This window comes from Choristoneura fumiferana, chromosome 5, assembly GCF_025370935.1.
Source record: "Choristoneura fumiferana chromosome 5, NRCan_CFum_1, whole genome shotgun sequence".
NCBI classification, from domain to species: Eukaryota; Metazoa; Arthropoda; class Insecta; order Lepidoptera; family Tortricidae; genus Choristoneura; species Choristoneura fumiferana.
The window spans coordinates 17,508,812-17,527,816 of record NC_133476.1 but is presented as its reverse complement, the minus strand read 5'-3'; the positions used below and the strand labels follow the sequence as shown (position 1 = coordinate 17,527,816).

The window sequence follows — 19,005 nt, the reverse complement described above, 5'->3', positions numbered from 1 at the left end:
ACCCTGTACATTGAGTGTTTACACGGGTTTTTCCTATAATGTAAATGAAGATCACGGTGTAAGTTTTGGGCATTCCCATGGTAGTATAATACCAATACCTCGGTTCATCTGCTAAACCTAATAGCGAGTGTAATATTTACGTTTGCAAACGAAATAGCAGTCCATAAAAGGTATTACTGAAAAAATAATTCACTTATGTTTAAGCAGCTTCATACAAAATTGTGTCATTTTGACGTTGGAGCGATTTGCGACAAGAAATTCCAACCAAAACCTATTAATGGTACTAAAATATTGTTTGCGTTGCATATAATAATGTACCAGCACATATACATATTAAGCTACCGCATATAAAACAACATTGATAACTTCCATTATAAATTAAAACGCCTGATTCGTAGAGTTAGCATTATCACGAAGCGTGTTTTATACTCTACAGTTTTATCCTACAACAAAAAATTTCCTCCGTATCGAAAAACTAAAGGCCAAGTTTTAACGAAGCGTACTTTGATCGTTCGTAAGTCAACTAAGCTCAACGAATACGAAAAGAAATCAAAGGATAATTTTGTGTGCTCCTTTCTCTGAAGTTCCCGTTCGCGGACAAACAACTAACATACGCCTTCAAATGAACTGTGCAGCCAATATTTTATTTGAAAACCATTTTGAAAATGCACTGAATATTTAAAAAATCCTACTGGCATCAAATTTAATAACCATAACTAATAAATTATGATTGGTTATTTGGAGTCTTTTTGTATTTTTTATTTCAACTCCAAATTTGTTACTTTTACGGTGATCCCGTAAAACCATATCGAAAATAAAAACGAGACATGGATGCACAGAAAAACCAGAAAAAAAGAACAGCGCTGGGAATCGAACCCAGGTCCTCCGCATTCCGTGCTGCATGCCATATTCCTACACCACCACTGGATACAGTGGACTACAGTGGTAGTGTAGGGGTATGGCACGCCGCACGGAATGCTGAGGACCTGGGTTCGACTCCTAGCGCTGGTCTCTTTTTCTGGATTTACTGTGCATCCATGTCTCAGTTTGTATTTTCATATGACTAGTAAAGTTAAGCTGGAGAACGCAGTGTTTAGCTCTATATTTAATGAAATATTTGTTTGCTTAAACTTCGTCACAGCCGTCTGTTATATGTGTTAAGAGTAGGTTGGCAATAAAAAGTGCGAGACTTAATAAGGACCGGGGTTTCTAGCTATGCTCGGAGTTTCTCTACGGGATCGAATGCAGAAATGAGGAGATACGTAGAAGAACGAGGGTCACCGACATAGGGAAGCGAATTAGCTGGTTGAAGTGGCAATGAGCAATCGGGCAGGCCATAAAGCATGGAGAACAGATAGCCGTTTGGGCCAAAAAGCTCTTAGAAAACGAATCGGCAAGCGGCGGTCGTCCGCCAATGAGATGGACGGATGACCTGGTTAAAGCTGCGGGTTCACGCTGGATGCTGGCCGCTTCTGGAAGTCGTCGGGGGAGGCCTATATCAAACGGTGACGTGTACTATGGCTGATATGATGATGTGTAAAAAGTGGCGTTTTTATCTTGATTACGTGTTGTGAAGTAAGGCGAGTTTTTCTGTTAACCTAATGTTGGCCAGGCTGATTTAATCTTTAAACAACTGTAAATACACTCGGGAGTGGTTTCAAATTGCTCGGGACAAAGTTAGGTACCTATCCTTGTGGTTTGTTACCGATAGTTCGCTTGTTAGCTACGAATAGGAAGTTTAGTTTGGTAAACAAACTGTATGCCGTTAATTGCGTCTTCGTTCTGTTTTATTTTGTTTATTGTCGTTGTAGAACTAATAATTAAAATAAAATTACTAGCCTTATTAACTAGTTATGTTTAATAACCGGCAGCGAGGAGTTATGTACGTGCTAATTAATTGTAAATAAACAACCGGTATACTAATATACGTTCTAAGCGTTAACAATTAAGTTATCTTTGCACGGTCCTCACTGAAAATCAGCGCCACACATTATGCTGAGTGGGGACCTATTTAGCGTTATGTATGTCTTTATCTGTTCTATGTTTGTTTTATGGCGTTAAATAAATGTATTTTCTTCTTTCCTTATTTCTTTCACTTTACGCTTAAAGCCAACAATGTTAAAAAAGTACATAAATTGAGCTTCTAACTAACGATATTTATTTTAATGAATCTAATGCATCGTTTAGCGAAATATACTTAGTGGGAAAAAATCTGGCTCTCAAATGTACGCAGTAATAGGTAATTTTGTATGTAGGTACGGACCAAATTTTGTGCCGCTGAGTATATTTTTGTGTTTCTTCGTGCGTTTGCCATGGTTCCAACAGGGTTGTCGGGACGCAACAAAGCTAAGTTGAATTGTCATCAATCAGACCTATCACAAGCATGAAAACAATTGGGGGCTTTCAGCTCCATAGTGTCTATCAGGAGTTTTATTTATTCGTAGCTAATCAATGATAAATATTTGACGAGTTTGAGGAGCTTGTCGCGTGTTGTTGGTCGTATGAATTACTTAACGAGGTTAACACAATAATATTGTACGTTGGATAAACTAGGAAATGAGACAAATTTTCTTAAGTACATTAGAAGTCGCCATCGTGATCATATTGTACAAAATTATTAGTATTATTTTGTATTACTTAACTTTGAATGTAGCTACGGCAGGTTAAAAAGCTTTCAATCAATGAATGCCTAATATCTATGAAGTCTTAAACAGTGTTAAGCAAAATGAAAGAAATAAAAACATGAACTACAGTATTTAATAATAATTCCCAATAAATATATAATTTACGACTTTCCATATAACTTTGTATGGAATCGACTTGTAATTCTTTTTTCGGCAGTACAATTGTGAATGCTAGGTACGTGTAATGATGAAAATAATTAAAAGTTTTAATTATGTAGTACTAATTCAACCAGTCCAACTTATCATTAAGAGAATCTATTTTTCCGCGTTTCCATCAATCACATCGTAAATCGCGCGCCGAAATAGTCCCCCACGGCACAAATCCATCAAATCGTTCCGATTAACTGGCGCAATCATGAGCGGTAATTACAAAATGTTCGCTATCATGTAGACGACTTAACACAAAGCCCCGTAATGCTTATTTAAGCTTCTAACCGCGACACCCCGGAGATTGAATGAATGGAACAGAATGAATAAATTAATGTCGCTAGGAGCCAATCGACGAAGGCTCTAATTAGAAAAATATTGAGGCTTAAGTCGTTTTAGCAAAAGTTTATATAGGAGGGATTAACGTAAATTTATACGGATTCGTTTTGCACAGATTTTTTTTTAACAAAAGTACATTTATTTTTAATTTCATGACACAAACTTGAAGATTGTCATTAAAGCTGTGCTGTACCCGTGAGCAACATTTTCTCGCCGCCAACGAGCAAAAAGCATCCCGCGATGATGTCCCGAGCAAAATTGCGGTGTTACATCATGGTTTATTCTGTCACGACATAATATTGTTACTATAAACAAGCAAGCTTAATTATCCCTTGTTTACCGGGTTCCCTTGAAAACACAAAAAAGGGAATGGAAGGCTTCAATTATCCTCGTAGTTAGTTGGGACGGAAAAGGTGTTGAATTGAACAACTATCTGGAGCTGTCAATTGGAATGTTGACATTGATTTACGAGAAATAGAAACGCAGAAGTATTCACGTTTATGACGAAAAAGAGAGTGTTTATTAGGAGCTACGGAATAAGATATTGATCCTCTAACAACTTTACTATGAGATGCAGTATATGAGGTCGACAAATCAATTGTGTACCTAAATTTCAATTACGTGGGAAAATATTGATCATTATATTTGGCAGTACGACCGTTAAAGGGATTATAATCCAATCAAAGTTTCCCCAAATATTGATAGTACACTTAAACGGAGGTACTGCGGATGTAAAACGATACTGAGTAGAGCATTTATTTTCCGAACCCAGCCGTACCCAAGTATGAACTACTGGATAATTGCCCATGTTTTTTTCCAGTTGCAGTGCGAAATGGGAGTTTTCTCATTACGGTCTGCAAATTCATTTAGCCCCTTTGCCCTCGCCACTTGGGCGCCACTAGCTCAGAACAAGGTAAATTGATTTAAGTGTGCCATTTAACATGGTTTGCTTTCATTCTTTAGAATTTTCTTCGACTAGTGAAATATGTTTACTTAGTGGAAATGAACACTATTCGAAGCCATTCAACATTGGTTATCATATCGAAAATACAAACTGAGATATGGATGCACAGAAAAACCAGAAAAAGAGACCAGCGCTGGGAATCGAACCCAGGTCTTCAGCAATCCGTGCTGCGTGCTATATAACCTCTACACCACCGCTGGACAGGAATCTAGACACGAATTTTTCCTATGCATACATATCTCAGGTTGCTTATATCTACTACGCTTCTTAACTACTTACTTGTATGATTTCACGGGATACCCGTAAATACTTTTACAAATTACAATACAAATTTGGAGTTGAAATAAAAAATACAAAAAGACTCCAAAAACCAATCTTAAGTGGTTATCATATTCTGATTTAGAATTAAGATCAAGATAGGTAGGGTGATGGTACCAGTTATGGACAGGAATCCAAATTTTAAGAAATGGACTCTACTTTTTTTGACTTAAAGTTTAACACTGTTGTTCAGATAATTGATGATCATAAAGAGTAATGTTAGTGAATGGACTTACACATTGAATCTTTGCTGTCCATTACTGGGTATTATTGTGCTTAACATGACCATGATTGATGCCGTCAAAGAGAACTGCAACAAAAGACTGAAAATTCCCGCTGTTTTTGAGGTGATGCGTACCTGTAGCTTGGACCATTGTATCCTTCCTATGCACCGGCTTGCGTTCCTCCAAGCGAGCTTAGCACCGAAGACCAGCTCAGTAGTCGTCAGCTGGTAGGTCCCGGTCTTCTCCACTTCTTCCTGCACTGCGTTCCAACGCGCCTCATGGGCTGGCGTGTTAGCTCTATGAATTAATTAATTATAACTAGTAGTGGTGTAGCTATGATAAGTCCACTTTATCGTGCTTTAAGGTAAAGTAAATAACAAAATGTGTGTCACCAATATCATCGAGCTTTGAATTATCACATCACCCCCCCTTTTCGCCATCCATTGATTAAATTTATTTGACGGATAAATGTGATGCCATCTCTGTTTGTTTTGTTCGATTAAACGGAGACGGCATCACATTTATCCGTCAAATAAAATTAATCAATGGGCGGTGAAACAGACCGTAAGATTATATGTGGTGCCTAACTACAAATACAAAGCTACATTGTCTTGATAACATTTCTGTTTCAACCCTACTCCCATAGATACGCAGCAAGGTAAGAAAAGTCAGTGAGCTGATTAAATGTTGTATAGACTATTTCTGGTTCTAATATTTAATTTGCGAACTTGAATGTAAGTAGCTACCTACATTTCTCGTTTCATCTCCTAAATAGCTAAAGAGACGAAAACAGTCAGACAAACTGTTGATTGTTGAACAGTTTTGAATCAAAATAAGTATAGGTATGATATTGCCCAAATATGGTCTTGCGGTGATTTAGGAATTTTATCAACAATAGAATGCATCTCAAGTAATCTCAACGCTTTACTTCCTTTGAACATGTGACGTTTTGCATCATTTTAAAATGAAATGAAAGTTATGATCAGAGAAAGTATCGTAATATCTTTAAAATTAGCTTATTATACATGTATTTTAACTCGTTTATTGACATTAAACGACTGCAGCTATTATATTAATATAACTGTATATTGTGGCCCTGAACATGTTCAACTTAATATTTATTACGTTCGCGTTTGGATCTATCTAACATCTGTTTTCACCGTCGTCTTAATAAAGTGTGACAGATCAGAGATCTTGTAGTTCTTAAAACGCGCACAATCGAAACTAGCACTTCAACAAGGTTAATGTGTAACAGGTCTAAAAAGAAGCTTAAATTTCGCAAGCGCTGCCAAAATGAGCGCTACAAAACAGTTAAATCTGCTATAAACATTAACTGGCGCAAATCATTATAATCACCTCCGTATAGAAGCAAAATACTGGCCAAGGAAGTCCTTGGCATCGTTGAGCACTTCTTCAGGGTCCCTTGGCTCGTCCCCGCGCCCCGGGATAGCCATCACGCTGCCAAGGCACGACTTTTCGTTGCATAATGTTGGCTGAAACAAAATAAAAGACATCTTTAAATATCTACCTATTTATAAAAATTACATTAAAAAAACACTCTTGTTACAATTTTTATTTGTTTCAAACTGTAGGTTCATTTTAACATTTCCTTCGACTGATATTGTGAAAAATGTGATCTATAAAATCAATAAATCATTTTTTATATTAAGCTAATCACAAGTCCCAAGCCTTTGCGCTGACATTTTTGACTGAGAAACATTTTTTCACACTAATATGACGGGTACTATAATATTTCTCCAATCGATCCTTTCTACAGCAACGAAATCATTTCCATTAATAGTTGCAGTTTTGGCGCATCTCTAAAGACCGTTACAGGAGGTATCAAAGCTTTGCCTTTGAGACGGGAAACCTTGCAAATATTGCTAAAGTTCATTTTGAAATGAATGACGGATATACTTTAATAGATAGCCAGTGGATATACATTCTGAATTCATAGACTATGAAGTATTGCTGGACTCAAATAAATAGTAATCTTTGCACATTAAGGAGTTATAATTAAAAACACTTACACTATCTATGTTTTATTAACAATAAAAACATTATTTTTATCACTAGTTAATATAAATAAATTTAACATCAAGCATTAGCAGTTCTAATTGGCATTAGGTACCGCAAGAAATAAAAACAAAAGCCAATCGCTAGACTTGGCATTCTCATTTTAGTTTTTTTTTTATCAGCGGCCAGCTATAACTCAGTAACCATAGAGGCTCAGCATCAGCATGTTTCAAAAGAACTATTTATAACATGGGAACACATCTTTACTATTAGAATACTTACCTTTCTCAACATTATGACAAAATAAACATCTATATCAGATAATCTTTATAGATAATATCTTGTCGCTATTATCAAGCAGTAGGTATAAAGTGAATAATATATAACTAAAAACCTATTCAAATAAAGCTTTTATTTAATCATCGTTTACGAGTTACAACCTGTTTAACTTACAAATAGATTACACAATTTAGCTTCATTACATTCTTACAGATATATGAAAAGTAAAATAAAACAATCCAGATATTATAATGTAAAAGGTTTCAGACATTCATAGAGATAAATGCTAATAGATCGACCGGAAGCGTCTTGAAGTAAACAATCAAATTGACTAAGCAATTGCGTCTAGGAACTGGATTGTGTCGTGTATCTACATGATATTGAATTAATAGTGGATATGTTTGTAAATTTCATTGGAAACATTTTTGTATGGATGGATTTATTAAAATCTAACCTAAATTAAGTTTTCCCAATTCTAGAATTTTATACGTTGCTTAAAAGATCGTAGATTTTTAATGGTTGACTAACCCTACATTATTGAAGGTATCTTTACAACCAACATCGGTAAATACTGTGCTCCGTGAGAGGAATTTCAAACGCGCTAACCTGAAGGAAGATAGATAGCCAAAAATACTGGAAATACATGGTTATGGCCAGAAGTCAATAGTTGGTGATAAATTATAAGTCCACTTTTTTACTTTAGTCATATTACCTTAGATGAATGATTGGTCTCGAGCGAGCGCGCGAGACCAATCATTCATCTAAGGATATTACAATACTTTATCTTTAATACCTTTAAAACTAAGTAGATTGTTTTCGCTATTCATTGATGGGTAGGCAAATGATGCACTGCTAGACATTGTTATCTCGATCTAACGGACTCCATAATACTGCATACTGACTTAGTATTAAATATATAAAATTCATATATATATCATATTCATTTACTGCATAATGTTCATTAGTACAATTATTGTAGATCTTAAAGTAAACATGCCAGTAGGTACATGATACCCTGTCAGGGAACTGCAATTTTTTTACATTCAAAATTTAAATATATCGCAAAAGACAGCGAAGTAACCGTCTTTAACCCTTTAGATCTATTTATAAAGTAAAAGTACTTAAATATTAAATTATAAAGCAAACATTAAATCACGAGCCGACATTCAATTTCATATATTCCGGTATCCGATACATCCTACAAAGTTATGGTATCCTACAAAGTTAGAAGACTACGCGTTCACGCTCGATCTGTTCGAGAAACAGCCCACGGGTAGGAAATAAAATATTCTTACAAGTGCAACTAGTTAAAAGTTCAAGTGAATATATACATACGTGTCTACTATTTGAGTTTAAGAGTTATTCAATACACGTTGCGGCTTAAAAATTTGGATGAAATAAAAAATAGGCTTCCTAACAACGATTTTATAAGCCCCCGACGCAAAAAGAGAGGTGTAATGTCTGTGCTCTTAAATGGGTGGACCGATTTGAATGCGGTTTTTTTTAATTTCAAATCATGTTTTCTAGCGATAGTTCTTAGACATGTTTCATCAAAATCGGCTTAGCCGTTTTTGAATTATTGAACTTTGAAGTGACAAAGTCGGGGGTTTTCCAACTTTTTCTTGGTTAGGATAGGTTATGTCTGCTACGTTGTCGCACCATATTCTTGGCCATGCCTTGGGAAGCAAAAGATGATACGAGTTACTTTAACGCCACAAATTCATGTCATGGCGGACAAACTATCACAGAAGCTCAAGCTATAGCGAAATTGCTATATCTATGAGTATATTTCTCAAAAAGTTGTCCCGTCATGAAATTGACAAGAAATCAGTTTTGTCAAGAAATTATGAACCCTAAGGAGAGATCATAAAACATAAACAACATTAAATGTCGACCAGACGGTCTAGTGGTTAGAGAACCTGACTACGAAGCTTGAGGTTCCGGGTTCGATTCCCGTGTCGGGGCAGATATTTGTATGAAAAATACGAATGTTTGTTCTCGGGTCTTGGGTGTTTAATATGTATTTAAGTTTGTATCTAAATCTATATAATTATATTTTTATCCGTTGCTTCAAAATTACACTTATCGAAGAAGATAAATACATAACAAGCAATATAAAGTTTTAAGTTTCTGCAGAGCTCTTACTAAACTGAGGCCGTATTGCCTAACGTTTTTCTAACGCTCGCGATCGCATCAAATGACAGATTTCGCATACAAAACTGTCATTTGATAGCAATCGCGAGCTTCAGAAACGTTAGTACGGCCTCGGATTATGTTGAGACGTCAACTAACTGCGACGTGACGTTTAAAAAGAAATACAGAAGTACAAAAAAGTAAAGGATTTTTTTAAAGCAGCGGATGATTTGCGGTCACATGACTGGCGAAACAAATAAACACTGACTTCATTCAAAGTAACATATAAATAATTTTTAGCATCCGTGAAACTCTCGTACTTATTGATAATGTATTGTTTGTTTTTCTCTAGTAATTATTTTAAATAGTAAATATCGGCACCAGTTTATACGTGTCCCTCGGTATTACGCGATACTTAAGACAACTAAGTTCTTTATGATTTGGCTATGCAGGTAAATGTTGACGTTCGGAACACACAAACCGGAGGGGTAATAAAATCAGAAACACTGTCACGCTTGTTGAATGATATCGGTTTAACGAACGTAAAAACACAAACATTAAGATACTGAAAACGCTAAGCGTAGGTACCTACTTACTTACAATCACGTGTCAAGATGAGTAACCCGAGCTAGTAAAGATACTTCGAAAATATTGTAACGATGCGAATGAGTTCTTTAAATAAAATGTGTTAGACATACGTTTTACAAAATATAGACCAATATTACCTACATATTATAATACGTTTCCGATATTTCGCAACTAACAGCATCACGATTGCAGGTACCCTTACATCCTTTATCATAACGCTGAAATATATCTGGTATATTATAAATTTACCATAAATCTTTAAAGCAAAAAAAAAGTGTTTCATAAAGGCCCTTTCTTCTCGGTTGATCGATACCTCTGGGGACCCAAGAGCTGGTACGTATTTATCCCAGCGGATCGCACTTGCGGTCCAAAGGGGTAATGCGGCCAGCATCATGGGAACTCTGCCACAGGCAGATATTTTGGACGGGGTTTTCTTTTATAATTTTTTTCATAGTAACATATTAGATATACTTAGTTAAGGTTTCTTAGGTAAGTTTTCTTTGTCTTCTTCTTATTAGTATTATTTATTTAATTCAATATATACTAAAGAAAAATAAAAGTGATTTGATCGTTTGAAGGTTTGTATTAGGTATTACTAATTAAATCTTCAGTAATTAAAATAAAATATAATTATCAGATTTAAAAAAAAAAATTATATACGCAATATTTTTGATTGTGTCTTTTCTTTGGATAGTTTCCAGCCAATATTAGTGTCAATTTTAAAGCGCGTGTGAGGCTGGCCAAATTGAAAACCATGAAAAGAACATTAGTTTGACGACTCCAAATCGTACACTTTACATTCACAAGAAAGCAAACTTTTCTTTCCTCCTCTGTATTAAAAATATTTATTCTTTTACTTATTTATTGATCGCTCTTATATGAAAAAGATTGCTCTACCTAATTTTGCTCAAATTCACATTTTTTAAAAGATAAATAATATTGAAATGGATTAAATGTTTGTTTGCTTAAACATAAGTATCAATAAGTTACAATATCCCTCAAATGTATTTCTACTTCAATTAAATAATTCACTTTTTTGTACCGTACTCGTATCTAGACAACTATGTCCATGTTAGTTTGAACAATTAATTTACTCAGTGGCCAGTTATTTCTTTTGTAAACGAAATATTATTTATACGAACAAATCTCGTAAACGCGAGCATTTCAAGTACAAACCAAAGACGTAACTTTGGCATACTTGTAAGTTATTTATATAGGTGGAATATATTTTATTAATTAAAGTTCACTCTTAAACTCTATCTTAAAGTTTTTACGCTGATTGGTGGACCGAATTAGCAAGTAAAGATTTATTGGGCCCTGATCAACTCTTTAGGCAAATTTGGAAGTTCAACCATTAAATCCGGGAAATTTAAAAGATTGAAACGTTCTTCGATGAAATAATTCAGCGAAAATCGAACGCTTATTTAATTAAAAGTTTACAAGTTTAAATATAAGTTAGAAACTATTAAAGTTTGATAAGTGCTCGAGTTACTTTTAACTTGTTAAAAGGTATACGGAATTCAAATGGAAAAGTTAATTTGTAATATTAAAAAATAAATCAGCATGTGCTTTTTAGATGAGTAATTGTGATCTTCTTTAAACTATGTAAACAAATGTTAATAAGGAAAACGATTAGACGGTGTGTTTGTTTATTTGTTTGTTATGTGTACATTAAATTTAAATAATGAACTCGTTTAAAAATACCTATACTTAGAATGCTAACATAGGCTATATTTAATCCTGGGAACGTCTAAAGTTCCCACGGGACGCAGCCAAATTTGTTAGCAAATCACCTTGTACTTAATTAATTATTTTATTCTTATTGATGAGTTTTACTTACAGCCATGGGGCAACCACTGTCGTAAAGGCGGTCGTACAGGTAATCATGTGATTCCATGTTCTTAAGCACTTTAGGTTTCACAACCTTACGAACTGGTTTCTTCGGAATGAGCTTTTCAATCATTTCTACCCCATTCTCATTTTCAACTTTTACCCCATTTTGACCATTCACAATTGGATCACTAAACTCAGTGTGGTCAATAGGACAAGTTTTCTCAATGTTCAAATCAATTGCTTTCCCATTAACTTCAATGCCATCCACGCCTTCCTTGCACATTAGTCCGTTTCGAATTTTCTCGACACCAATATCTCCATCGATAAACGGCTTAGTATGGTCAATGGGGCATATTTTTTCAAGAGAAAGCTCATTTTGAGCTAATAAAGCGTTAATCAGGGTGTTATTATGGACTGCAGAAATTTCTTCAAGAGAGTTATTAATGATACTTTCTGCATTAGAAATGACACCAGGCGCCATTTTTAATCTAGTTTAGAAGAAAGGGTTTATTAAGATACTTATGTTAAATTCGTTAAGTATTGGACAGCAAGGCACAACTATGTGCGCTGGCACACTGTGCACGAGTAGATGATTTCGTTGTATTTATAATAACTTTATCTATGCGGAGTTCCAGGTCTGTTTGTTTAACATCAGTGTGACAAAGATGTCATGATTTTTCAGATGACTCATTAACCTATTAAGCTTAGTTAAGCGTATTTTTTTTTAACTGATCACTGATTGACCTATATTTCACCTAATGGTAAGTACAGACGAGGCCGAAGAAGTAGCCCAATGGTTCTGTAACAGCCTATATTCATTCTGGTCTTGAATGTACCTTGTGATATGATTGATAACAGAACTGTTTGACTTTTTTATTTGTATGTCTTCATCGATTGATATCATTGTAATATAATAACTTAAATAAATAAAACCTACGACCTGTCGCAAAATTTTGAGTCGCTAATTTATTAAATTAGCCTTTAGTGTAAAAACTGAGGTGTAAAAGAAAATTCAACATAATATATTTTTATGATTCCAATATATCTTTCAACTGTTTCTTTTTTCTTAATACGAACTATCGGATAAATAACGGTTTAATAATATCGGATAATCGTCGTAAAATTTCGGAACTATCCAAGATCAAGCGCGCAAGTTTATGATTACTATAGAAAATAGAAAAAAAAAGAAAGTTTTATTTTATTGTATCTATGTGACCGATCTCCCAAAGATTCGTTTCCCATCACTCTATTACATTGTGCGTGACTTTGCTTTTCGGACTTGACGCAATATCATCTTGTTACCTATATATTTATTTGTTACGTAAATTATCTTATGTATAGGAAAGTGAGGACGGAATATTCCGGACTGTAGTTTTTACCGTATCGTTTTGTCCGCAGATGACTGTACAGCTTAAATGTACGAGCATCATTTTTGACAGATTTTTCTGGTGGGTTGCTTATTTTAGTGATACTGCTACTGTGGTGACTGGCAGGTTTTATTATGACGTAAAACTATGTTAACTTTTTTGAAGTTAAAGGAACTAAGAAAAGTAGTTAATTTGAGTCTTATTAGGAATTAATTTGATATTTTCAGGTCAGCGTTAATTAGTATAATTATAGTATATTCATTACCAACAATTTTGAATAAATCGCTAAATGTACTTCTCACTATGTTTTGAAGTTAACCTTTGACCGCATTGGTGTACTGCCTTTTCGGCGAAATATGTTTCGCCAAATTTCACTTAGCAACCAACCTTTCGCCAAAGTTTCATTTGGCAAACTAATATTTGGCATAACTTTACTTCACATTTTTTTTATTTCGCAACATTTTTACATTGCAAAATTTTACTTCATCACACATTTATGTGGCAAATAATTATGTAGCAAATGATTGGCTTAGGCAAATAACAAATTGTCAAATAACATTTGGGCAATTTTTTACATTGCAAAGTTATACTTCAATTTGATTTGTGCGAGCGAGCGAAGCGAGCGAGCAAGACGGTTCGGAACAGAAGCGACTTGGATACTTTAGGTTCAGAAGGCTAAGGCGGGAGCGAAGCGGAGCATAGCAGTTTTTTTTTATAGCAGCCAGGATAAATGACACTAGAAAAGTAGGTTGGATGCCATTCAATAAGTTGCTAAATTAAGGTATGCCAATCAATACATTTGACGAAAACATAAATGACATCTTAAAAAAATTCCAGGTCATAATTTGCATAATAATAATTTATCGAATCATTAGTTGGGAAATGATATCAGTGCGAAACGTTGAGTTGGGAAATAACATTTCACCTAAATAAAAATATGGGATAAATAGTTTGGGAGTTAATAATTTGCTAAATAATTTTCGCCGATACATTAGTAAACCGACTGCATTTTAATGCAAGGTTCAATGCACCGACGTTAAGAAATGAAATGCAAATCAAATACTTATCAGTATACTAATCAAATACAGGTTCATCATGCGCCTTACAAACAATAACCCTCGTGGTTTCTTATCACGTGCCGTATTGTTCACAATATTTGAACTAAGTCATGCATTTCGACTACAGTCACCATGTTGACTAGTGATCTTTTGGTCATATGATTCTCTTGATTCGTTTTTTATACTGGCACAAAATTGCTCAATACATCAGTGATTAGATGTTAGAGTGTGACCGTGGCCTTGTGCGAAAGTTTTTCTTAGTTAAATACAAATCGGTTTCTGACCATTTTGAAAAGTGTTTCCTAAAATAATTAATACCTGAGGAATTACCGTCCCTTGTGCCATTCTCTTATTCTGGTTGATATCAATCAATTTAATCAATCAATTTGCTCTGGTAGTTAATGAACATAATTATTTAATTTTCCGTCAATTAAAATTAAAAATCATGAATGTATTGTCTGATTAATTCCCAATAACTTTTAAAATTAATGGTTAGAAGCATTAGAACATCACCGCAATAAATTAAATAAATATATAATAATTGCTTTTGTAAAGTAATTTTTTAGGTACTTACAGATAATAAAAATTCTTAAAAAATCCTTGTGTTTCAAAACAACGAATATTTAGCTTTAGTCGAAGAAAATCATATTATTTTTAAAGTTTCAAAGCGTGTGACGTTAATTTTGGTCGTTCGTTAGCACTCCTTTGTGAGCATAATCCAAAAATCTCGTACAGCTTTTCTCATTTTCGCAAAAAATTAGAGTATCCTATGTTTTGCTTTGTTGCTGTTTGTTTGAACTAGTGTCTGTGTGGGGGGTGTAGCGTAAAAAATGGATCGAGACCAACAATGCACTCATTTACCGCCCGCCGTTCGAGAAATAGGGTCAGCATGTTAGATAAGTGATCTTACTTTTCTTTTTTTTATTTTGATTTTTTGTCAAAAGTGTTTTATTTCATCTTCTTTGTACCATGTTTTAGTAAATAAATGACTGATTACTATAATTTTCATGTAAATTTAATATTGTGACCATGTTGTTCGTCCATTAAACTGATTAACCCCACATACCTTTGTGTTGTTTATTTGTACCTAATAATATTGTTGTTTTGTGTTGTGAATAAAATGTATTTTCTTTCTTTCTTTCTTTCTTGTTTCACCATCCATTGGTTAAGTTTATTTTACGCATAAATGTGATGCCGTCTCTATTTTTTTTCATTCGCATAGGCATATACGGCATCACATTTATCTGTCAGTTAAAATAAATCAATGGGTGGTGAAAGAGCCCCTTAGTATAATAAAATAATTAATCATTTATTTCCGGCTGTAAATTCTAGTTACGATGTCCATTCCAGCTAATATTTAAATAGAATTACATCCTTACTTACCTCCGTACTAATATTATAACTGCGAAAGTAGGTCCGTCTGTCTGTGATGTAACAATCTCTTCACGCTTAAACCGCTGTACGATTTTAATAAAATTTTGATATAAGATAGTTTAGGATCCTGGGAAGGTTAGTTTTTATCCCGGAAAACTGCATAGTTCCCGCGTTAAATAAATTTACAGATTCAAATTAAAAATTATGTAATGCAATAGTACATTACTGCAGAGGCCGGGAAAGAAAGGCTTGCAGGCCGAGTATGTATAGAGTATGGATAGGTATACGAGGCTGGCATGTTCTTTCACGCCGAGGCTTGTATAGTGCTTTTCTCAAACATGCACTAAAAGAAATAAAAACTCCTAGAAATCAATGTTTTATTCGTAAGACAACTAAAATTGACCAGACTCAAATTATAACTGCCATCTATATGTGTTTATTTCATTCTAACATGATTTAAAACGTTAAAAATAATCCCAATAAAATCAAATTTCTATAAAAACATGTAGATATAACGGACTGCAAAAATAAAAAATCACGTTTCTAAACTAAACTTTTGAAATGACCATGGAACTTATTTGCAAAATGGCTAAAGCCCAAGTCCAGACAATCAAAAAAAAAGACAATGACACTTGTCAATTTTCCCGCCAAAACTTTTTTTTTATTGTGTTTGCTGTTCGGCTTTTAGGGCCATTATACACGAACTGCAGCCCATTTAATCAGCTACATTAATACTTTATTATGTAAATTAAATTGTAATTTGACGTAAAACGCGTCGGCAATATTTATATATTTACATATAGAATATTCATAGTCCTGTGAATTTATTCAGTAACTAATAAATGAACCATAGAAATTCAGATTATTAATTTAAAGTCGTGTATAATGGCCTTTATCGTGGATATTTGATTTGACGTTTTGCATTGAAACAAAAGACTGTTGTCTTGCAGGCCTAGGCCTGCAACAGTATATTTTGAAGCCTGTTTTAAGGAACACAACATAAACATTACATAGCATGTTTGAGAAAAGTTTATTTTTCTATAAAAAAAACTAACGGAAAACTTATCAAAAAATTATACCAACAGCGGTAGTTGTTATGTTATATACCCGTGTAAAAAAATGTGATTGAGTTTTACTTATCATGTAGGGCATCTATTATCATGTTAATTTGTTTGTATGCATACAGGAGATTAATCTCTGGAACAACAACCGATTTAAGAAATTAGTTCGCTAATAGAAAGCTACGCTATCCTTGATTAATATAGATTATTGTATCCCGGGAAAGTGAAAGTTCCCACGGGACGTTTACAACTTGCGGGTAACAGGAAGTAGGTACCAAATTAATTCAACTTCGTCATCCTTTACCCAATGCAATTAAAATATTTACCAGTATGATTCCATAGATAAAATGCATGGTAGTAATATTTAAAGTTATTAATTATTTAGTGCAGTGAACGATTACAACAAACGATAAGATCTGTTATAAATGGACATACTAATGCTATGTAATGCTAATAATTTCGAGCTCGTCTGCTTCTTGACATAATTAAATAACCGAAAAACACACAAGTTCAATATCTTGTATATCGGTCATGCTAACATATCTTACACATTTTACCAATCCATACTTTAATATTATAAACGCGAAAGTGTGTGTGTTTGTCCGTCTTTGGCATAGAGATAGATTATGGGCCAGAGAGTAACATAGGCTACTTTTTATCCCGGAAAAAAACACAATGCCCGAAGGAACAGCGCGTGATAACCGAATTCTACGTGGGCGAAGCCACGGGCAAAAGTTAGTTTTATTATAAACTATAGTTGGTGCTGGCTTGTCTCGTGGTAAGTTTATGCGATCCAAGGATAAAATATTGCCTGTGGTATGGCCGATAATATAGTTTTCTACAAGTGTAATAAATCTTAGTAGCAAATCAGTAGTTTTTAAGTTTATCAATTACACACAAAGACAATCAAATCTTCTCTTCTTATAGTATTAGTTATGATTAAATTTAAATTAGTTTGACTATATGAATAGGTTGTTTGATACTTATTTTTCCATTATCACTGCAAGAGTACCTAACCATAGGCTTCGTAATAAAACTACTATCGATTTAGGCATCACTCTCTGTAAGTAAAATTCATCGTGAAATGTTACCATGTTATATTTATAACATTAAATTTCCAACTTTTTGCTTTACTTACAACGAAGTTATAGGAAGTTAATCGATTCCAGAAAAGGATGGTAGGGTCGTGCGTGATTCGGTGGAGACACGGCGGTGCCCCTAATCTATAGGATATTATGCCTATCTATACCTATAAAAAATTAACATGACTAACTGACTGACTAAAAGACAGCACAGCCTAAACTGATTTGACAGATATATTCTTTTAGGTTTGTATGCTGCATTAAGAAGGAATATTTCCTACTTTTCCTAGGATAAGAGCTAGCTAATTTCTATTATTTTAGCGAATGCAAAACCGTGGGATTAAAATAGTTTAATAGAACTATATAATGTATTATGTTTTATCCTTTATCAATTTTAAAAATGGTTTGCGTATGAACAGGTAAATAAGCAGGTAAATTCAGTTTCATCTCCCTTGCTACGGCTTGGATCTAATTTCAGTAATGGTAGTTAATAAAACATGCCTTGACAGTAAATAAATAAAAATCAAGGTAGTTTTGAAGGACGGTTAAGAAATTTAATAATAATTTGTGGGTAGTTTTGTTTTGTTTCATAAAACGTATGTGGGTACTTGGGGAGTTACAGTGACAAGTTAAAACGGTGGTTGTGGTTCGTTAGTCTAACAACTGGTAGCATGGTGTACGGTTGTGTCACTCTGAAGATGAGCTCTGGTTGAGTTTGAAACGCGTCAGTGTAGTGTGGTGGTGGTGATAGATGGGCTTGTGTGATTTGTGTGTGTTCTTACAGTGTGGAGGTGGAGGAACTGCATGAACACGCATATTTTGCATAAGCTTAGCTATCGTAAGGTCGCGGGTGAGCAAGGAAATTATTTTAGTTCATTGGTATGAAATTGACTTTGAAACAGTCGTTTTGCCAAACCGTACTTATGGGATTCCCAACTTAAGTGGCCATAAATTATACCAGAGCTATAAACAACGAGTAAAAGTATTTTCGTAAACGATAATTTGTCGTAAAAACCTATTTGGACTGTATTCATTGTGTACCGAAGTTGTAATCAAATAAGGGTCCGTGTTGTTTTTTGTGATTACAAACACGTAAATTTATTGATTTCGCTGTGCGATGCCCTTGTGAGTTGATAGCGGATTTAATACTAAGTACAAAAATGTCAAGTATACGTAATGCGGTAAGTATTTTTTGTGCGGCTTATATTTTGTACTTTTAGTGCGGTTTTGGCTAGTATTTTTGGCACATTTTGATCCAGGGTAGTTACGTCCGGAGAATTTGCTTAAAGTTACTGACGAAATTTGCTGTGGATTTCTATAACGTTAATTTGACCAAAGATGCGCTGTGCATTTGTTTTGTACAGTATTTATTTCAAGATTCAATGAATGATTGATAACGTAATTTAATTGTATTATATGCCGGGTGAATATAATGTTTTCAATGTTTAGTGCAAGTGCAAGATGGTAGGGGTGAGAGAGGAGTGTGCAGCTGCGATTCAAAAGATATAGCCCTTCGGGCAGACGGGTAGACAGTCAGA

The 19,005-nt window shown here is 34.3% G+C and overlaps 1 protein-coding gene across 11 annotated transcripts in view; it reads right to left on the bottom strand.

Moving 5' to 3' along the window:
• Nos (Nitric oxide synthase) overlaps window positions 1-19,005 on the bottom strand; it is a 163,195-nt gene that overhangs the window by 60,453 nt on the left and 83,737 nt on the right. The window contains exon 1 of one of the 11 annotated variants that reach the window (XM_074088181.1): window positions 11,533-12,082. The exons of the other annotated variants lie outside the window; for them this stretch is intronic. Coding sequence (XP_073944282.1) covers window positions 11,533-12,006 — 474 coding nt within the window. The 5' untranslated portion in view covers window positions 12,007-12,082. Of the gene's footprint in view, window positions 1-11,532; window positions 12,083-19,005 lie in introns of those variants that run through there. 11 annotated transcript variants of the gene reach the window in all.